The sequence below is a fragment of the Sparus aurata genome, chromosome 21 (assembly GCF_900880675.1).
Source record: "Sparus aurata chromosome 21, fSpaAur1.1, whole genome shotgun sequence".
Lineage (NCBI taxonomy): Eukaryota > Metazoa > Chordata > Actinopteri > Spariformes > Sparidae > Sparus > Sparus aurata.
Window position 1 is genome coordinate 29498191 of NC_044207.1, and position 13708 is coordinate 29511898.

The 13708-nt window shown below is 45.4% G+C and overlaps 1 protein-coding gene across 1 annotated transcript in view; it reads right to left on the reverse strand.

Annotated features, from left to right (window-relative positions):
- LOC115573181 (receptor-type tyrosine-protein phosphatase N2-like) overlaps positions 1-13708 on the reverse strand; it is a 214258-nt gene that overhangs the window by 165419 nt on the left and 35131 nt on the right. The window contains exons 4-9 of the mRNA XM_030403851.1: positions 11871-11985; positions 11174-11318; positions 7855-8221; positions 6980-7294; positions 6416-6456; positions 3917-4290 (exon numbers count right to left, since the gene is read on the reverse strand). Coding sequence (XP_030259711.1) covers positions 3917-4290; positions 6416-6456; positions 6980-7294; positions 7855-8221; positions 11174-11318; positions 11871-11985 — 1357 coding nt within the window. The remainder of the gene's footprint in view (positions 1-3916; positions 4291-6415; positions 6457-6979; positions 7295-7854; positions 8222-11173; positions 11319-11870; positions 11986-13708) is intronic.

Sequence of the window (13708 nt, forward strand, 5' to 3'; positions counted from 1 at the left end):
ATAGAAGTATTTGTACTTCATTACTTCCCACCTCGACTCATACACTTTCTATAGGCAGGTCTATAAACCTGCTGTGAGTGCAAAGAGTTTAAAACTGAGGGACAGAATCCTCACGGGGAAGTTAACTGAGGATAACTGCTGTTCAGATGTTTCCTGCACAGTTATTATCACTGACCCCAGCAAAACCTACAAATACATCAAAAAGAAGAAGCATTTTTTTTCCTCCTGCCAATTCCATCTGTACTGCTTCTTTATTAATCAAGTTAATGAGGGAGTGAAATCAATTAAGAAGTAAAAGCAGTCGTAGATTTAAACGCGCTGATAAACGTGTGTCGTCTTCTGAAGCTCGTTAAGAAGCGAAAACTTGCAAATCACAGCAGCGACGTGCGTTATGACTCATGTGGTGTGTGTGTGTGTGTGTGTGTGTGTGTGTGTGTGTGTGTGTGTGTGTGTGTGTGGGATGGCAGACAAGAGAAAAGCATTTATAGGTTGAGGGGTTTAAAAGGTGGCCAAAGAAAAAGCGTCTCAGTGCCCACGTGTGTGTGCATCTGTGTGTGTGTGTGTGTGTGTGTGTGTGTGTGTGTGCATCTGTGTGTGTGTGTGTGTGTGTGTGTGTGCATCTGTGTGTGTGTGTGTGTGTGTGTGTTCAGGAGCAGGTGTTTTCCTCAGGTGTTTTCCTCCAGCTGTGATAAATCATCCTGTCTTCATTCTCCTCCTCCTCACCCACGGACACGGGAGGAGATAATGTGCTCAGACGACCAGGAGCTTCCTCCTCTCAGCCGCCGCGACGCCAGAAATATCAGAAATCTGCATTTAATACTGTCAAGTTACAACCGCGGTCCTGCACTGATGCACGTATTTTAAGTTCTCGCCACTGCAACCGGAAGACAAGACAACCTGAAATCTAAAACTTGGAGATGATGAGACGCCTGGAAAATATAATAATCTAATAACTGGAATCAAGGATCAGGGAGTGGATCATCTTTTCAGTTTCACCGCTGGGTGTTTTTATGGCGACAAAATTAAGAAAACAGTTGTTTTTTTATCCACACCATAATGTTTTCTAACCCTAAACAAGTGTTTATTGTGCCTAAACCTAACCAGAGCACAGAAATCATCACATTTATTCTGATGATGGGGGTTGTACAGCTTTTATGAGGATTTAGAGAAGCTTGTCGACTTCCCCGTCTCATCGCAGCGCGACGATGAGGAGAGCAGGAAACAGAGCGAGAACGCAAATCAGAGACGCTTTTGTTGAAACTTTCTTGTACTCAGGCTGCCTAAACTTTGTTTTTTGCAGAGCAGTGCGACATTTTTACCAGGTCGACCGCGTAAACAAGCTCTCCATCAGCTGCTAATCCGTCCCGTGTGTCTTTCACACGCTCAGACAACAACACATTGATGGAAAGACATTCAGAGTAATCTAGAGGATGCTTTGTTTCATTTTCTTCCATGAGGTTGAGCCTCCTGCTTTTTCTGCCGAAGTCTGGAAGGTGTTTTCTTCTCCGGCTGACGCTGCGCTCTCCAGGAGAGATTCACCAGGTTGTCGAGGATGACTTCGGCGTTCTTTCTGAGTTTCAGTGATCTTACAGAAATGTCAAGAGGCGCTTTAAAGAGTCGCGGTGACGGGTGAGAGAGGAATCTGCTGAGTGACTGAGGACATCTTGAACTTTTCTATATCTGCTCACCTGGTGATCAAAACGCGACGCAGCCTCCGAGTCACGCAGCTACAGGAGCTGCGCCTGAACGCACCGCTGTCAGACCTGCCGTCACATTTATATAACTTCTGCTGACTGACGTATTTCCAGGAAAACTTGTCTTCTGTCTCTTCCTTTGTAACCATTTCTGACACACAACAGATCTCACAAAGGTTCAGGTGGTTTTCGGCGCACATAAAAGGATTATTACGCTCAAACCTTGAGCGCAAATTTGTTAAAAACGTCTTTCGCTGCTTTATCACCTTTTAAAAGTCATTAAGCTGCACTATTGTGCCAAAAGAACCGGACCTTGGTGTGAACTAAACTCTAATGACACATTCAGAGTTTGACGACGACTACGAGCATCTTAAAAAGCTCTGAAATCTGCAGACCGAACATTAAACTGTATGATTCATTTGAAGGTTTCATTTGATTGCACCTTTAAAGCCGAGACTTTTCATCATGACCCCTGAAGCTCTGCGTGACGTACGGAAGTGTTTGATGAGAAATAAGCTGGAAAAATGACATCCAGGGCGAGACGACTGAACGGAAACGCTCGAACATGAGAGGAAAACGTCTAAATCATTAAATTGTTGTTTTTGATTCTTTTTAACCCAATCGTCAGAATAAATTTGACTACGGGTGTGTTCAAGCGTTAGATTTCTTTTTGTGGCAACTTTATGTTTTAGTTTCAGGATGTGGCGACGCCGTGCTGACGGTCCGCTCAGGTTCAGGCACACAAATTGTTTGGTTTGGGCGAAGAAAAGATCACGTTCAGTATTAAAACACTCGGTTCTGTCGCCACAAACACGTCTCGACAACCCGTGAACAACAACCCGTCGTTTGATGAAACGCTGTCCTGAACAGTGGTCACTGGTTGCAACACCACAACTATCCAAATGCGTTTAATCTGTTGATTGCAGAAACATAAAACGCCACTTTTAATTGCGCTGGTTGTGCTCAGACGTCGGACTTTACCTATAATACTGTATTGTATTAAGTCTTGGTTTAATTCTCGCGGCTCTCGGCGACTTTTGGTTGGGTCAGGTTCTGATCCGGTGGTTGTTTTTTCATGTTGGAGTTGAGAAGATGACCTGAGAAGTTTCATCATCCTCATCTGACGTTATTATTATGTTATTAATCTTCATTAGCCACAAATAGATGCGTTACATCATCGATACGACAGCTACGCTTGAAAAAGAAAATCCATGCGTTATTCCCTGAGAGATTAAATACACTGAAAAATCACATATTGTTTAAAGAAAGTGAAAACTAACTCCCAGATCCGTTCTTTTGTCCTGATTGGCACCACAGAGTGCAGCTTGTACACACCTTAGGATCGACAGGTGTGCAGGAGACGACTGAAGGCCGACAAAATCAGGAGAAAGACTCCCGAACGCTGTCCACTTCACTGGCAATGAAGTTTAATGACGACAACGTTTCAGTGCTCAGACTTTCATCAGGTTATCCAGATTGGCACCAGAAGGGTTTTATTCAGGGTCGAGAGCCATCCTTCATTTATTCATTCTGTAGTTTTTGTGTAACCTCTCTCCACAAACTCTACAAGCGAACACAACGCCCTCGGTCGGAGGTTAAAACGCGTCGTATCTTTCTTTCACAACAGCTGGACAGAAGGAGGTTTTTGAAAAATACTCATCTTAAAATCTGGAGGGAAAAAAAAAGCACATTGAAGCCGCGAGCGCGACCTCGACAGCCACATCGCACAAAAAAATTATCTATAAGGTTTATGTTTTTCTGGTCCGAATGACGAGCGGCAGGATGGAAGGACAGAGAAAGAAAAGGCCTCGAGTCAGAGTTACACCTGTCGCCGCAAACGGACGAGCACAAAAACCAAACGCGACGGCAACAATTTGTAAAAGGCCTTCAATCTCGAAGCGAGGCGCCGAGAAATCAGTGTGGAAATGACTCTGCCCTCAGTGTGAATAAGAAAAGACGGTGTCCTCCTGTTGCATCCTGGGTAATATTGGACATCTACTGGCTCAGTGTGAAGGCAGGTTCACCTCTTTTGTGATGCATGAGAAACTAAATATGTTTATTTTTTTATACACATTTCCTGCCTCGATTACTGCGAGGACGAGATATTAATGTGGATTTGTTCAAAACAGAAGACAAAAGGAAAAATACTTTAAATAAAAGCACACAGAGACGACACAGCTCGTCTGTTTGTTTCTGGTTGGAATATAACTCCTCCTACTCACTCGGTGTCGGTGATGACGTAGCCGAAGACGTCGTCGTCGGCCTTCTTCCTGCCGGCTTTGACGTCCAGCTGAAGTTCGGGCACGTGCATCGTCTTCTTGTGCGGTTCCTCGTACACGAGCGAAGCCGGAGGCGGCGCCACCTCCTTGATCCAACCCTGCACCTCCGACACCTCCTCCACCGACTGCGTGGCGTCCTTCTTCTGCACCTTCACCCCGACCTGGCTGGTCCGACTCTGGACGTTTTCCAGCCCCACCTGGCGGCTTCTGGGCGACTCCAGGGAGGCGTCGTCCAGGTTTCTTGCGGAAGGAGCGCCGTTGGAGGAGGTTTTGTCCAGGTAGGCGAGAAGTTTGGTGAAGAGGCTTCCGCTCTCAGGCTGAAAGACAAAAACGTGTGATTTTAATAAAGGAACACAAGTTTTATTCTCTACGAAGTTAAGAGCTCGACGTCAGGACAAATTATTTAAATCTCGTGACCCTTGAAGACATCTATGAGACAAAGTGGTGACTGATAAACCTTTTTAATGACGTATAGATTATACTTGAGTAATGAGATATTGTTCAATCAGGATCTTTTGTCTCACAGCTCAGATTGAGCCGGTGGGAGTTTTTCTGTCAGTGTGTTGGCAATCCACAGCTACAGGCATGAGGAAATAATTGCCTTGACTCAACGACCAGCCAACCTGTCAGAGTTTACACTGAATAGCTTTATAATATGCTATTATCCCTTTTTGCTGCTAGCTAGTAATTGCTCGTCTTGTCAAGATCCAAAAAAGCCTGCAAAGCTACGGCGCCGCTGAAGCCAAAAAAACTCACTCTGATTAGAATCTGTTCCGTCTAGAAGCACAAAAATCTTCAGAGTTTCAAATTGTTTTTTTGGGGGGAAAGCGAGATAGAAATGGCTTTCAAGACCTTTTACTTTAAAATCCAGAAATAAGGGTCACACTCAAAAGCAAATCCATCCAAAAAGCATCAATCAGAAACATCTGGAAAGATTAAAATCAGCGAGTCGGATGAAATGTTCAAGATTTATGTTGTTTTTCATGTTGAAACACAATCGTGAGAGGTGAATTTATCTTTTTTTTTGTCAAGAATGATGCCAGAAAACATCCAGAATCACACAGCGTGACTTCAGCTCCTCATTTATAACATTTCCTAAGAAGAAGCACCTCGCGTTCAACAACATTCTGCCTCCATCTGTTATGTTTATCTGGCGTCACGGATTCTTGGAAGGAGTCAAACTATGAAATCATGCAGATGTTTATTAAAAGCTGAGCTAACGTGTGCTGCTATCAGGTGGACAGAGTCACCTCTCTCTCCAGGTGTTCACTGAAGTAACGTCACTACATTATCTGATGTGGGTGAATCGGTTTTGCAGCCCTGCTGAGGAGAGAACGGGAGGTGATGCTAATGCTAGGTGAGCAGGAAGGACTTAGCTTATTGTGAGTCTGTTGTGTTGCTGCATTATTTCACAATGTGTGTGGACAAGTAAAGCTTTACTTCACTAACAAGAGAGACACCTGAGACCATGCTAACTGTAGCTAACTGAAGCTAACTGTGGCTAACTGTACACAACAAGATGCTAACGATGCTTCAAATACATGAAAATTAAAAGTGGGATTTATGAGTGTCACTTGAATCTCCTGTCAGGTGTAAATGTCATTTACTTCATGAGCGAAACATTAGAGAGAAGAAAGATGGAAAAAGAAGAGAGAGAACCGGAGTCTCTGTGAGTGCTGAGTTCAGTCAGGGTTGACCTGAACTCAAACAAAATAAAGTAATCCGGCTATTTTAGAGCGGATTTGTGCAAATAATTGAAGAAAAGTGGTGGTGAACGCACCTTTAAACAACCACTATGACTCATATACGCCAGACAAATGTTGGGAAATGTATATTATTGTTTATCAGTCGTTGAAGTTAAACAGATCCGATAATCTAAATTGCTGTCAATGAATTAACAAGCGTTGTATCTTCTCAACACTCCGACACAGTAGGTGGTGGTATGCACCTTTAACGCTGGTTTGCAAAACGCCGATAAACAAATAGAAGAAAATCTCAAAAAGAAATCTCCCTACAGCTGCAGAATCCCCTCAGGTTTACTTAAAATACAGGAAAGAAACTGTGAAATTACAGGTTATGATATCGCTGTCTGACACGAGAAGAAGGTCGTTATCAGTTATCGTAAATGTGAATTCCAATATTTGTGGGAAAACAACCTGAAAAATAAAGATCTAAATATGTGATTTAGTCCGTCAAGTAACGTCTGTAAAACTTCTCGCACTGAAGTATCGTACAACCTGATCGTTGAGCGTCTCTCACATGAATACTGAGTTCTCACCACGTCACCTTTTGTACGGGACCTGATAAATACAACTTTCAGTTCTTTATAAAACTGCAGGCTGTATTGGTTCATTACCTTCCTCACGCAGAATATCACACAAGTGCTTATAATACCAGCCTTACTCTGACACTTAAACATTGTTTTTTTTTCTTGCTGCTTACCTCGTCCTTCACATTCTGCTCCTCTGTATCCGCCTGCCGCTCTGTCGGGAGAAAGAGAGTAAAAAAGTATTCATACGAGTGTGTGTGATCGTCAGAGAGGAGGACAGAAAGAGAGAAAACTTTGGTGTTAATCAAACAGCAGAGGGCTGAAAGGCGGCTTCTCAAATTTCAAGGAATCGCAAATTCATCCCTACTTAATATCAAACATAATTTTTCGTAACTCATGAATCGTGTTCGCAGGTTCCTCAACAAGCCAAGCTCGGACTTTTCCATACGGTTAATTATTTTCAGCCATATTTAAACAACTTCTTGAAGTCTCTGTTTGTATCTGAGCCTGACCGGCTCGGTGCAAACCGTCAGAGCTGACTGTGTTCATACCGAGCCGAACAGGATTCATGTTCATTGATTTTTATGTTGCACTCTTGTGGCGAGCAGCTTCGGAGCGCCTTCTTTTGTTTAATCCCACCCACGCAACTCTGAGTTTATCACACACTTGTTCTTCCAGCTTTCTGCTCAATACTTTAATCGTGTAAAAACACAAAAATGAATCAGAGTAAAAATTACCTTGAAGTGCCGCCGGCATCGCAGGAGAGCTCTCCTGTGGCTTCAGTGTCGGAGCGCCCTCCAGCAGCCTGTCCTCCTCCTCATCCCTGGCAGCCTCCTCCTCCTCTTCGTCCCCCGCGTCCCTCGGCTCTTCGCCGAGGTCCCTCGGTCCAGGTCTGACCCGGGTCGGGCCTCTGTTTGGTCCCTTGTCCTGGTCGACCACCTGCAGAGCGTCGGCTATCAGGCGGGACAGCTGGTCCACGTCCTGAGGCGTCAGGGTGTCCACGTTCACGTGTTGCCTGCCGACGTTATTCAGGACTTTCTCGATGAACCTCTCTGGAGGAGGTGAGAGAGCACAGAGTCAGACGGAGAGAGTTCTCACCAGAATATAGAAATGCTCACAATGACCTACGTTAACTTGAAATCATGAAGTTGACAGCGGTTGACAAAACAGTCTCACCACCAGGACCTGGAGATTTGGAGCTCAACTGGGAGTTCCATAAAACGACTATAAAACAGTCCTTTAACGAGCAGAAGCAGATAGAGTCTCGCGTATTTCTTGCACAGTCATACCGGCTGTTTCGAAAAGTGCTGGTTCTATTTTGTCATTTATGTATAATGACTCCTCGGGACATCGGAGCGATGTGGTGTTTGTCACCACATGAAAACTCACAACACGGCAGTGATTCAGATCTCAATCAGCTGCACGGTAACCTTTACAACCAATTAAAAACCACTTCATGTCGTTCATGTTTACAACACAATCTGTAATCACTGGTGTCACAGTGGTCCCAACGAATAAGCGATAAAGAGTTGAATCATCATCTTTATGCTTTAAAGCAATAAAAGTGAACGATGAGTCGGTACAAACGTCTTCACGATGTTCTGACACGTACCGTCCACAGACGTCAGCGGGTCCTTGACCGCCCCTTGAGTTCTTCCCGTCTTCAGAGGCCTGAGGTTCGAGCTCTCTTTCTTGAGCCCAGAGTTTTCTATTCCGTTGCCGTAGAAGGTTCTCAGACGGGCCGAGGCGTCCTCCTCCTCCTCGGGGCTCACCCCCAGATGCCCGGAGAGATATCGCCTCAGGGCGGCCAGGAGAAGGTCACCCTCGGCCTGGGTGGCGAGGAGCTGTCCGGATGGAGGTCTCTGCTTCGGCTGAGGGAAGAAAGATGAAAGAGAGCTGGAGGAGGACATCCTCTGAGGCGAAGTCTGGGCCTTAGAGCGATAGACGTCCGCAGGGATGCCTGACTGGAAACGGTCAATCTGAAACAAAAAGAAAAAAGAAAGGAAAGCTGAATGAAACAAGAATGTTCAAAGCTAATTAGTTTCCTGTCTGACTGTCAGCTGTCTAAACAGGGCAGACAACGTAAACAAAAAACCTTTAAAAAACTAAAAAAAAGACGCCAGTGTCAAGGTGAGTCTGTGCTATTATGCAAATTCTGGGACAGACAGAAACATTTCACCTGCTCTCCGTCCGTCTGAAAACTGAAACACCGTCCCGAAATAATGAGCGCGGATATTACGGTTGTGCATCTGAATTCATAAGTGCACGCTGCAGAGGTAAAATGCTCAGTCATCCCGCATGAGCACCTTCATAATACTGCTGTTTTTCCACACGACATTCACAGGACTGCCAACCCCAACGCCATTAGTCCTCCCCATCATGCAGTGTGTTCGACTATATGGCAACGACGGAGCACAACCAAAAAGGTTATAATATCTTGTTTAAATCCTTTAAATGTCTCCTGCTCCTTCTCTATCTGTAAAAAAGTCCTGAATCTTTTATTTCATACTGGTCACAGGTCGCCTACTTCACCATAAGGTCCTTTGTGATGTCACAAATCCTGTTCGTAAGCTCCGCCTCTTACAATCAGACATCAGTGAGCTCAGAAAAACTTTTAAATTTTGAGCCCTGAATGTGAAAACGGCCTTTTAGTGTTGAACTCTGCACAAACATCCTTCTACACAGCGACGCTCAAACATCCAACTGCAGGAACATGAAGAAAAACACATTATTGATAAAAGGGGGACTTTAACAGAACATGTAAACAGATGTAAACAGATGTGTACATGTATGTAAGTACAAGCTGAACTAAGTAAGACTATGTGGTGTAATTCAGCGAGAGCGCAGCGACGCAGGAGCCAAATTGTGCTTCATTATTCAAGACTCTCATCCTTCATCTGAACAAAATAATTATTGACATGAAAATAGAGGCCCTTTTTTATGGAGAAAAACAAGTTATTCATCCATTTATATAATCATATTACCAGATCCATCAGCTCCAACAAAAGCTAAGAGTCACTGCCGGCTCCATTAACGCCCACCGAGGAGCACAGGAGCGGTACAAGCCTGACTAACGGCAGAATTATCATAACAATGCACACGTAACAGTCATCATACTCCTTTATGATTTGTATGTGCGAGGCCCCTTCTGATATTTGTCACTGCCACAGTCGGACCCCATCGCTCCTCGTGCTCCTTCTTTCATTTCCACCAAACACGTGAACCTAAGCAGCAAAAAGGCCAGGAGCCCCCCGAGCGACGCCTGCAGGCCCCCGAGCCGTCGCGGCCTCTGCTACAATCCCCCAGCAGGAGAAAAGGCCTCGGCTCATTCAGCGGCGCTCCGCTCCCCTCGGCCCCGAAGCAGCGGAGGGAGCCGGTCACGTGGAGAGTTATTAATTAGAGCGGTGAACTCCTGAACTCTCTGCTGGTATTATTCCGCTCGCAACGGTCGTGCTGGGAGAAGCCATCAGTTAGGACGGAGAAGCGAGAGCGCGGTGACAGCGAAGGATGACACCGGACTCCCTGTGGTGAAGGTGTGTGTGTGTGTGTTTGTGTGTGTGTCATTGTGTGTGTGTCATTGTGTGAGGTTTTATTCCAGTGTGTGTGTGAGTGTGCACGTCTTTCTGTTCTGTTAAAGAGGCAGGTGGCTGCGAGCCGAGGACGGGCGTCACGCAGATGTTGGGCTAAAAACAAATGTCCCACCTGCTCCTCGTGTTTTCAAAGCTGAAGTTTACAGAAGCTCACTGATAGTAAATCATACGTCTCCTACTGACAGTTTGGACTCTCCAAAAATGTATTACAGCAGAAGATGCAGGCAGTAAAGAGCTTGAACGTGCAGTGAGGAACAGGATGGCCTTTCATTGTGGAGCAAATGAATAAAAACAAATCAGGTGATTCAGTCTAAAGCAGATCTGGTCGAGTTAAAGGGATATTCCGGTGTAAGTTTAATCCATGGTCTAAATCACCGTGAAACTGTGTTAGACTCCCTCTCGAGAGATCAAGTTAGCAGACCGCTAATTTACGGAGTTTTATCAACCTCAGAAACGACCGCACGACAACAATACACTGCAGTAAATGGATCCAAATATAAACCGCCACCAAAAAGCCACAAATAATGCTCAGAACAGCACCAAACTTCAGCAACAGTACAAATAGTGTCTCAGCACATAGTCCGGGGCATCTAACCTCCGCTAGCTTAGCTGGATTTCTATTGTGAAGCTAAAAACAGATTTCAACTCTCCTCCATCAGCTTCCGGGTCGGGGAAGTCCCCGACGCGACGATTACCGAGTGCGGTTAGAAATGCTCAATTCCGTTCTTTTCCCTGTCCGCTCTCGATAATAACTGTTATAAACTGGCAGGTAAGACACATATGAACTTTGATTGCTTTTCCATGGAGTCATAATCATACATTTTCATCCATGAGCCGCGGAACTCTACTGCACTCGGTAATCGACTCGTCGGGACTTTCCGTCAACAGGAAGCTGCTGCAGAAGAGTGGTAAATTTAGTCAGCTTTTCAGTAGAAATCCAGCTAAGCTAGCGGAGGTTAGATGCCCCGACTATGTGCTGAGACCCTATTTGTACTGTTGCTGAAGTTTGGTGCTGTTCTGAGCATTATTTGTGGCTTTTTGGTGGCGGTTTATATTTGGATCCATTTACTGCAGTGTATTGTTGTCGTGCGGTCGTTTCTGAGGTTGATAAAACTCCGTAAATTAGCGGTCTGCTAACTTGATCTCTCGAGAGGGAGTCTAACACAGTTTCACGGTGTGTTAGACCATGGGTTAAATTTACACCGGAATATCCCTTTAAGTAAATTTCCATTCCTGTAAAACTGTCTCAGGCTTTTTTAACATTAAAAGATTGATTCTGCTTCTATAATCCAGCAACTAAGAGACCCACAGAGGCCCAAACATGGCAGACGGCAGCCTCACCTTGCCCTGGGTGCTCAGTCCGGAGGCAGACGACGTCTTGGGAAGGAGGCCGAGGCGTTGGAGGTACGCCTGCAGATTTCTGCTGAGCTCCACCTCCACCGGCTTCACCCTCTGGTCTGCTGGGTCCATCGCTTCAGCTGCCGGCCTGTCGGAGAGGACGAACATGCCAGGGACGAGGAGAATGCAATCAGTAAAAGATCCAGTATATCAAGACTTTTGCGTGTCCTGACTTTAACTTGCATCGCACGTCACCCTCCGTGTTTGTCACTAACAACCACGGCTCATACTTCACCCGACGGCATCAGTTACAGAACTTTGCTAATCGATTCAATCATCATTTCTTACTCCCGCGTCTTTACGCTTAGCTCAAACAAACGGATGAATGACTGACTGAGTGCATAAAACATGAATAAACATTCTTAATTAACGTTGCAGTGAACGTAGCGTACACATTACTCATGTCGTGATTAGATTTGTTTTTTTTTTTTTGTACGACAGACATGATTAAAAACTTCGACCGCCTTCTTAATAAAGCTGCTACGAAACATCATCTCTCACTCAGGCGATAACGAGACCTCGAGTTCAGAAGAAGAAGCGATTTGGTCAAAACCCACAAAAACAAGTCGAAAATAACTTTTGCGAGACATCTCCAGGGAACACACAGCGGTACAGAGACGCTGACCGGTAAACATCTGACCTGCTGTCTTCGGCGTAGACAGGTCCGTTCTGCTGCGGCCTGTAGGGAATCCTCCTCAGTTTGGATAACTCCTGGGCCAGAACCTGCTGGGTGGTGTCGTCCTCCCAGGTCAAACCTACAGAGGACATCAACAAACACATTCAATTCATTTCCGAGTTCAATCTACACGTCCGTGTCCCAGCAGAGAAGAACTGAACTGAACTGTGAGTAACACTCCTCAAAAAGTGAGCTTAATGCATGAAAAAAAAAGAGAGAGCGGTCCAGAGAGAAGGGCGAGGATTTCGCTGAGCGCGCAGTAGTTTTCCTAAACTCATTAGGTCACTCATTAGCAGAGGAGACAAGGCAACAGCGCGGCGTCCTTGGAGACTCTGGTGAGCGGCTGGCTGTTTCAGTGACTAAGCAGAAACCATCTCTCCTCTCCTCCTTCACGGCCACAGTTCAGTAGTACGAGCCTGATGAGCTGATTGTAAATTCAGTGTACTCACACATCTGAAACCGGGGAGCAGATCACCAACACGACAGAAAATGTAGAGCAAAGGCAACAACGGGAGACGTTTAGGTTAAAACTGGATATATTTGGTTAAAAAAGTGAAAGTTTGCATGCTAACACATCAGTTCATCTTGACTCCAAGTGGACTTTTGTGCAAAATATGAGGAAGGGAGGAAGAACCTGTAAAAAAAAATGCCTCCAAAATAACGTTATCATCAGTGAGAGGGCATAAAAATCTTTCTAAAGTGAATATTTTGTAATATATACAACTATGAACAGATTCAATTCTGTGTTAGCAACGACTCCTCCACTTAATGTCACCTGATAATTCAGAGTCAATGTCCTAAACGTCACTGGTTGCATTTGTGCATCAATCGATACGATTTATTACGCGACTGATATCAGGCACTAAGCAATAACTTGTTGAAACAAGTGCACCAGAGGACAAGACGATGAGCAGTCGGATCATTTGTATCTCTTTTCCTTCTGAGCAACACTTTTATCACCCTGTTGTTAAACTGTCTCTGCACCAATGTCAGCCACACATTCCTGTGCATTCACAGGAATTGGCAAGTGAAGAGTTTCAGCGCCGGTGACAAGGAAAAATCTCCTCTGCATTTCAGCAAGAGCACAAAAGGACAAGTTTGATGAGCTGCTTGGGCATTCACGTCTGTTTCTTATGCTTAACATGCATCCAAACACGGCTTTTTGGCAACCGAACAGAGCAGCAGGCGCCAACACCAGATGGGGTGGCGGAACGAAATGTTACCGGAAATATGGCTGTGCGGCGCAAAGCACAACATGAACCGAGGCATTTTGGCAGATGAACGATGACGTTCCTGAAAGATTTCGAGTAATACAGCCTGCAGCTCCAGATGTGATGCCACGAGATGTGAGTCCAGCACAGAGGACGCACTTAAAAAACGAGAAGGAGAGCGCCGCCGCCGTCAGCTGAGAACTCTGGGGGAAGTAAAGGACGTTGATGAGGACGGAGACAATCCAAAGGAACGGTGAGGAGATGTGTTGGACCGATAGGAACAATGCCAACATCCCATTGAACTTTTATTGGTCGGTTTGGGTTAACACAACTAATTCTTTCTCTTCCGCCTTGATGAGCGTTGAGTCTTTAGACCCCCGCAAAAAGAGTTACGACCTCAACTGCCGCGAACCAGGCACAAGCCTCTTTTTAACAGCTGCGCAGCGTGTCGGGCCAGCTTTCGCCATCAAAGAGCCATAAAACGGAGCTTTTAATGGCGGCCACGGTGGCTGAGAAAACGGGCGTCAGCGGCGGGTGAACAGACGGCATCTGACACGACAGGTTAATAAACGTCGGAGCCCCTGCCAGGAT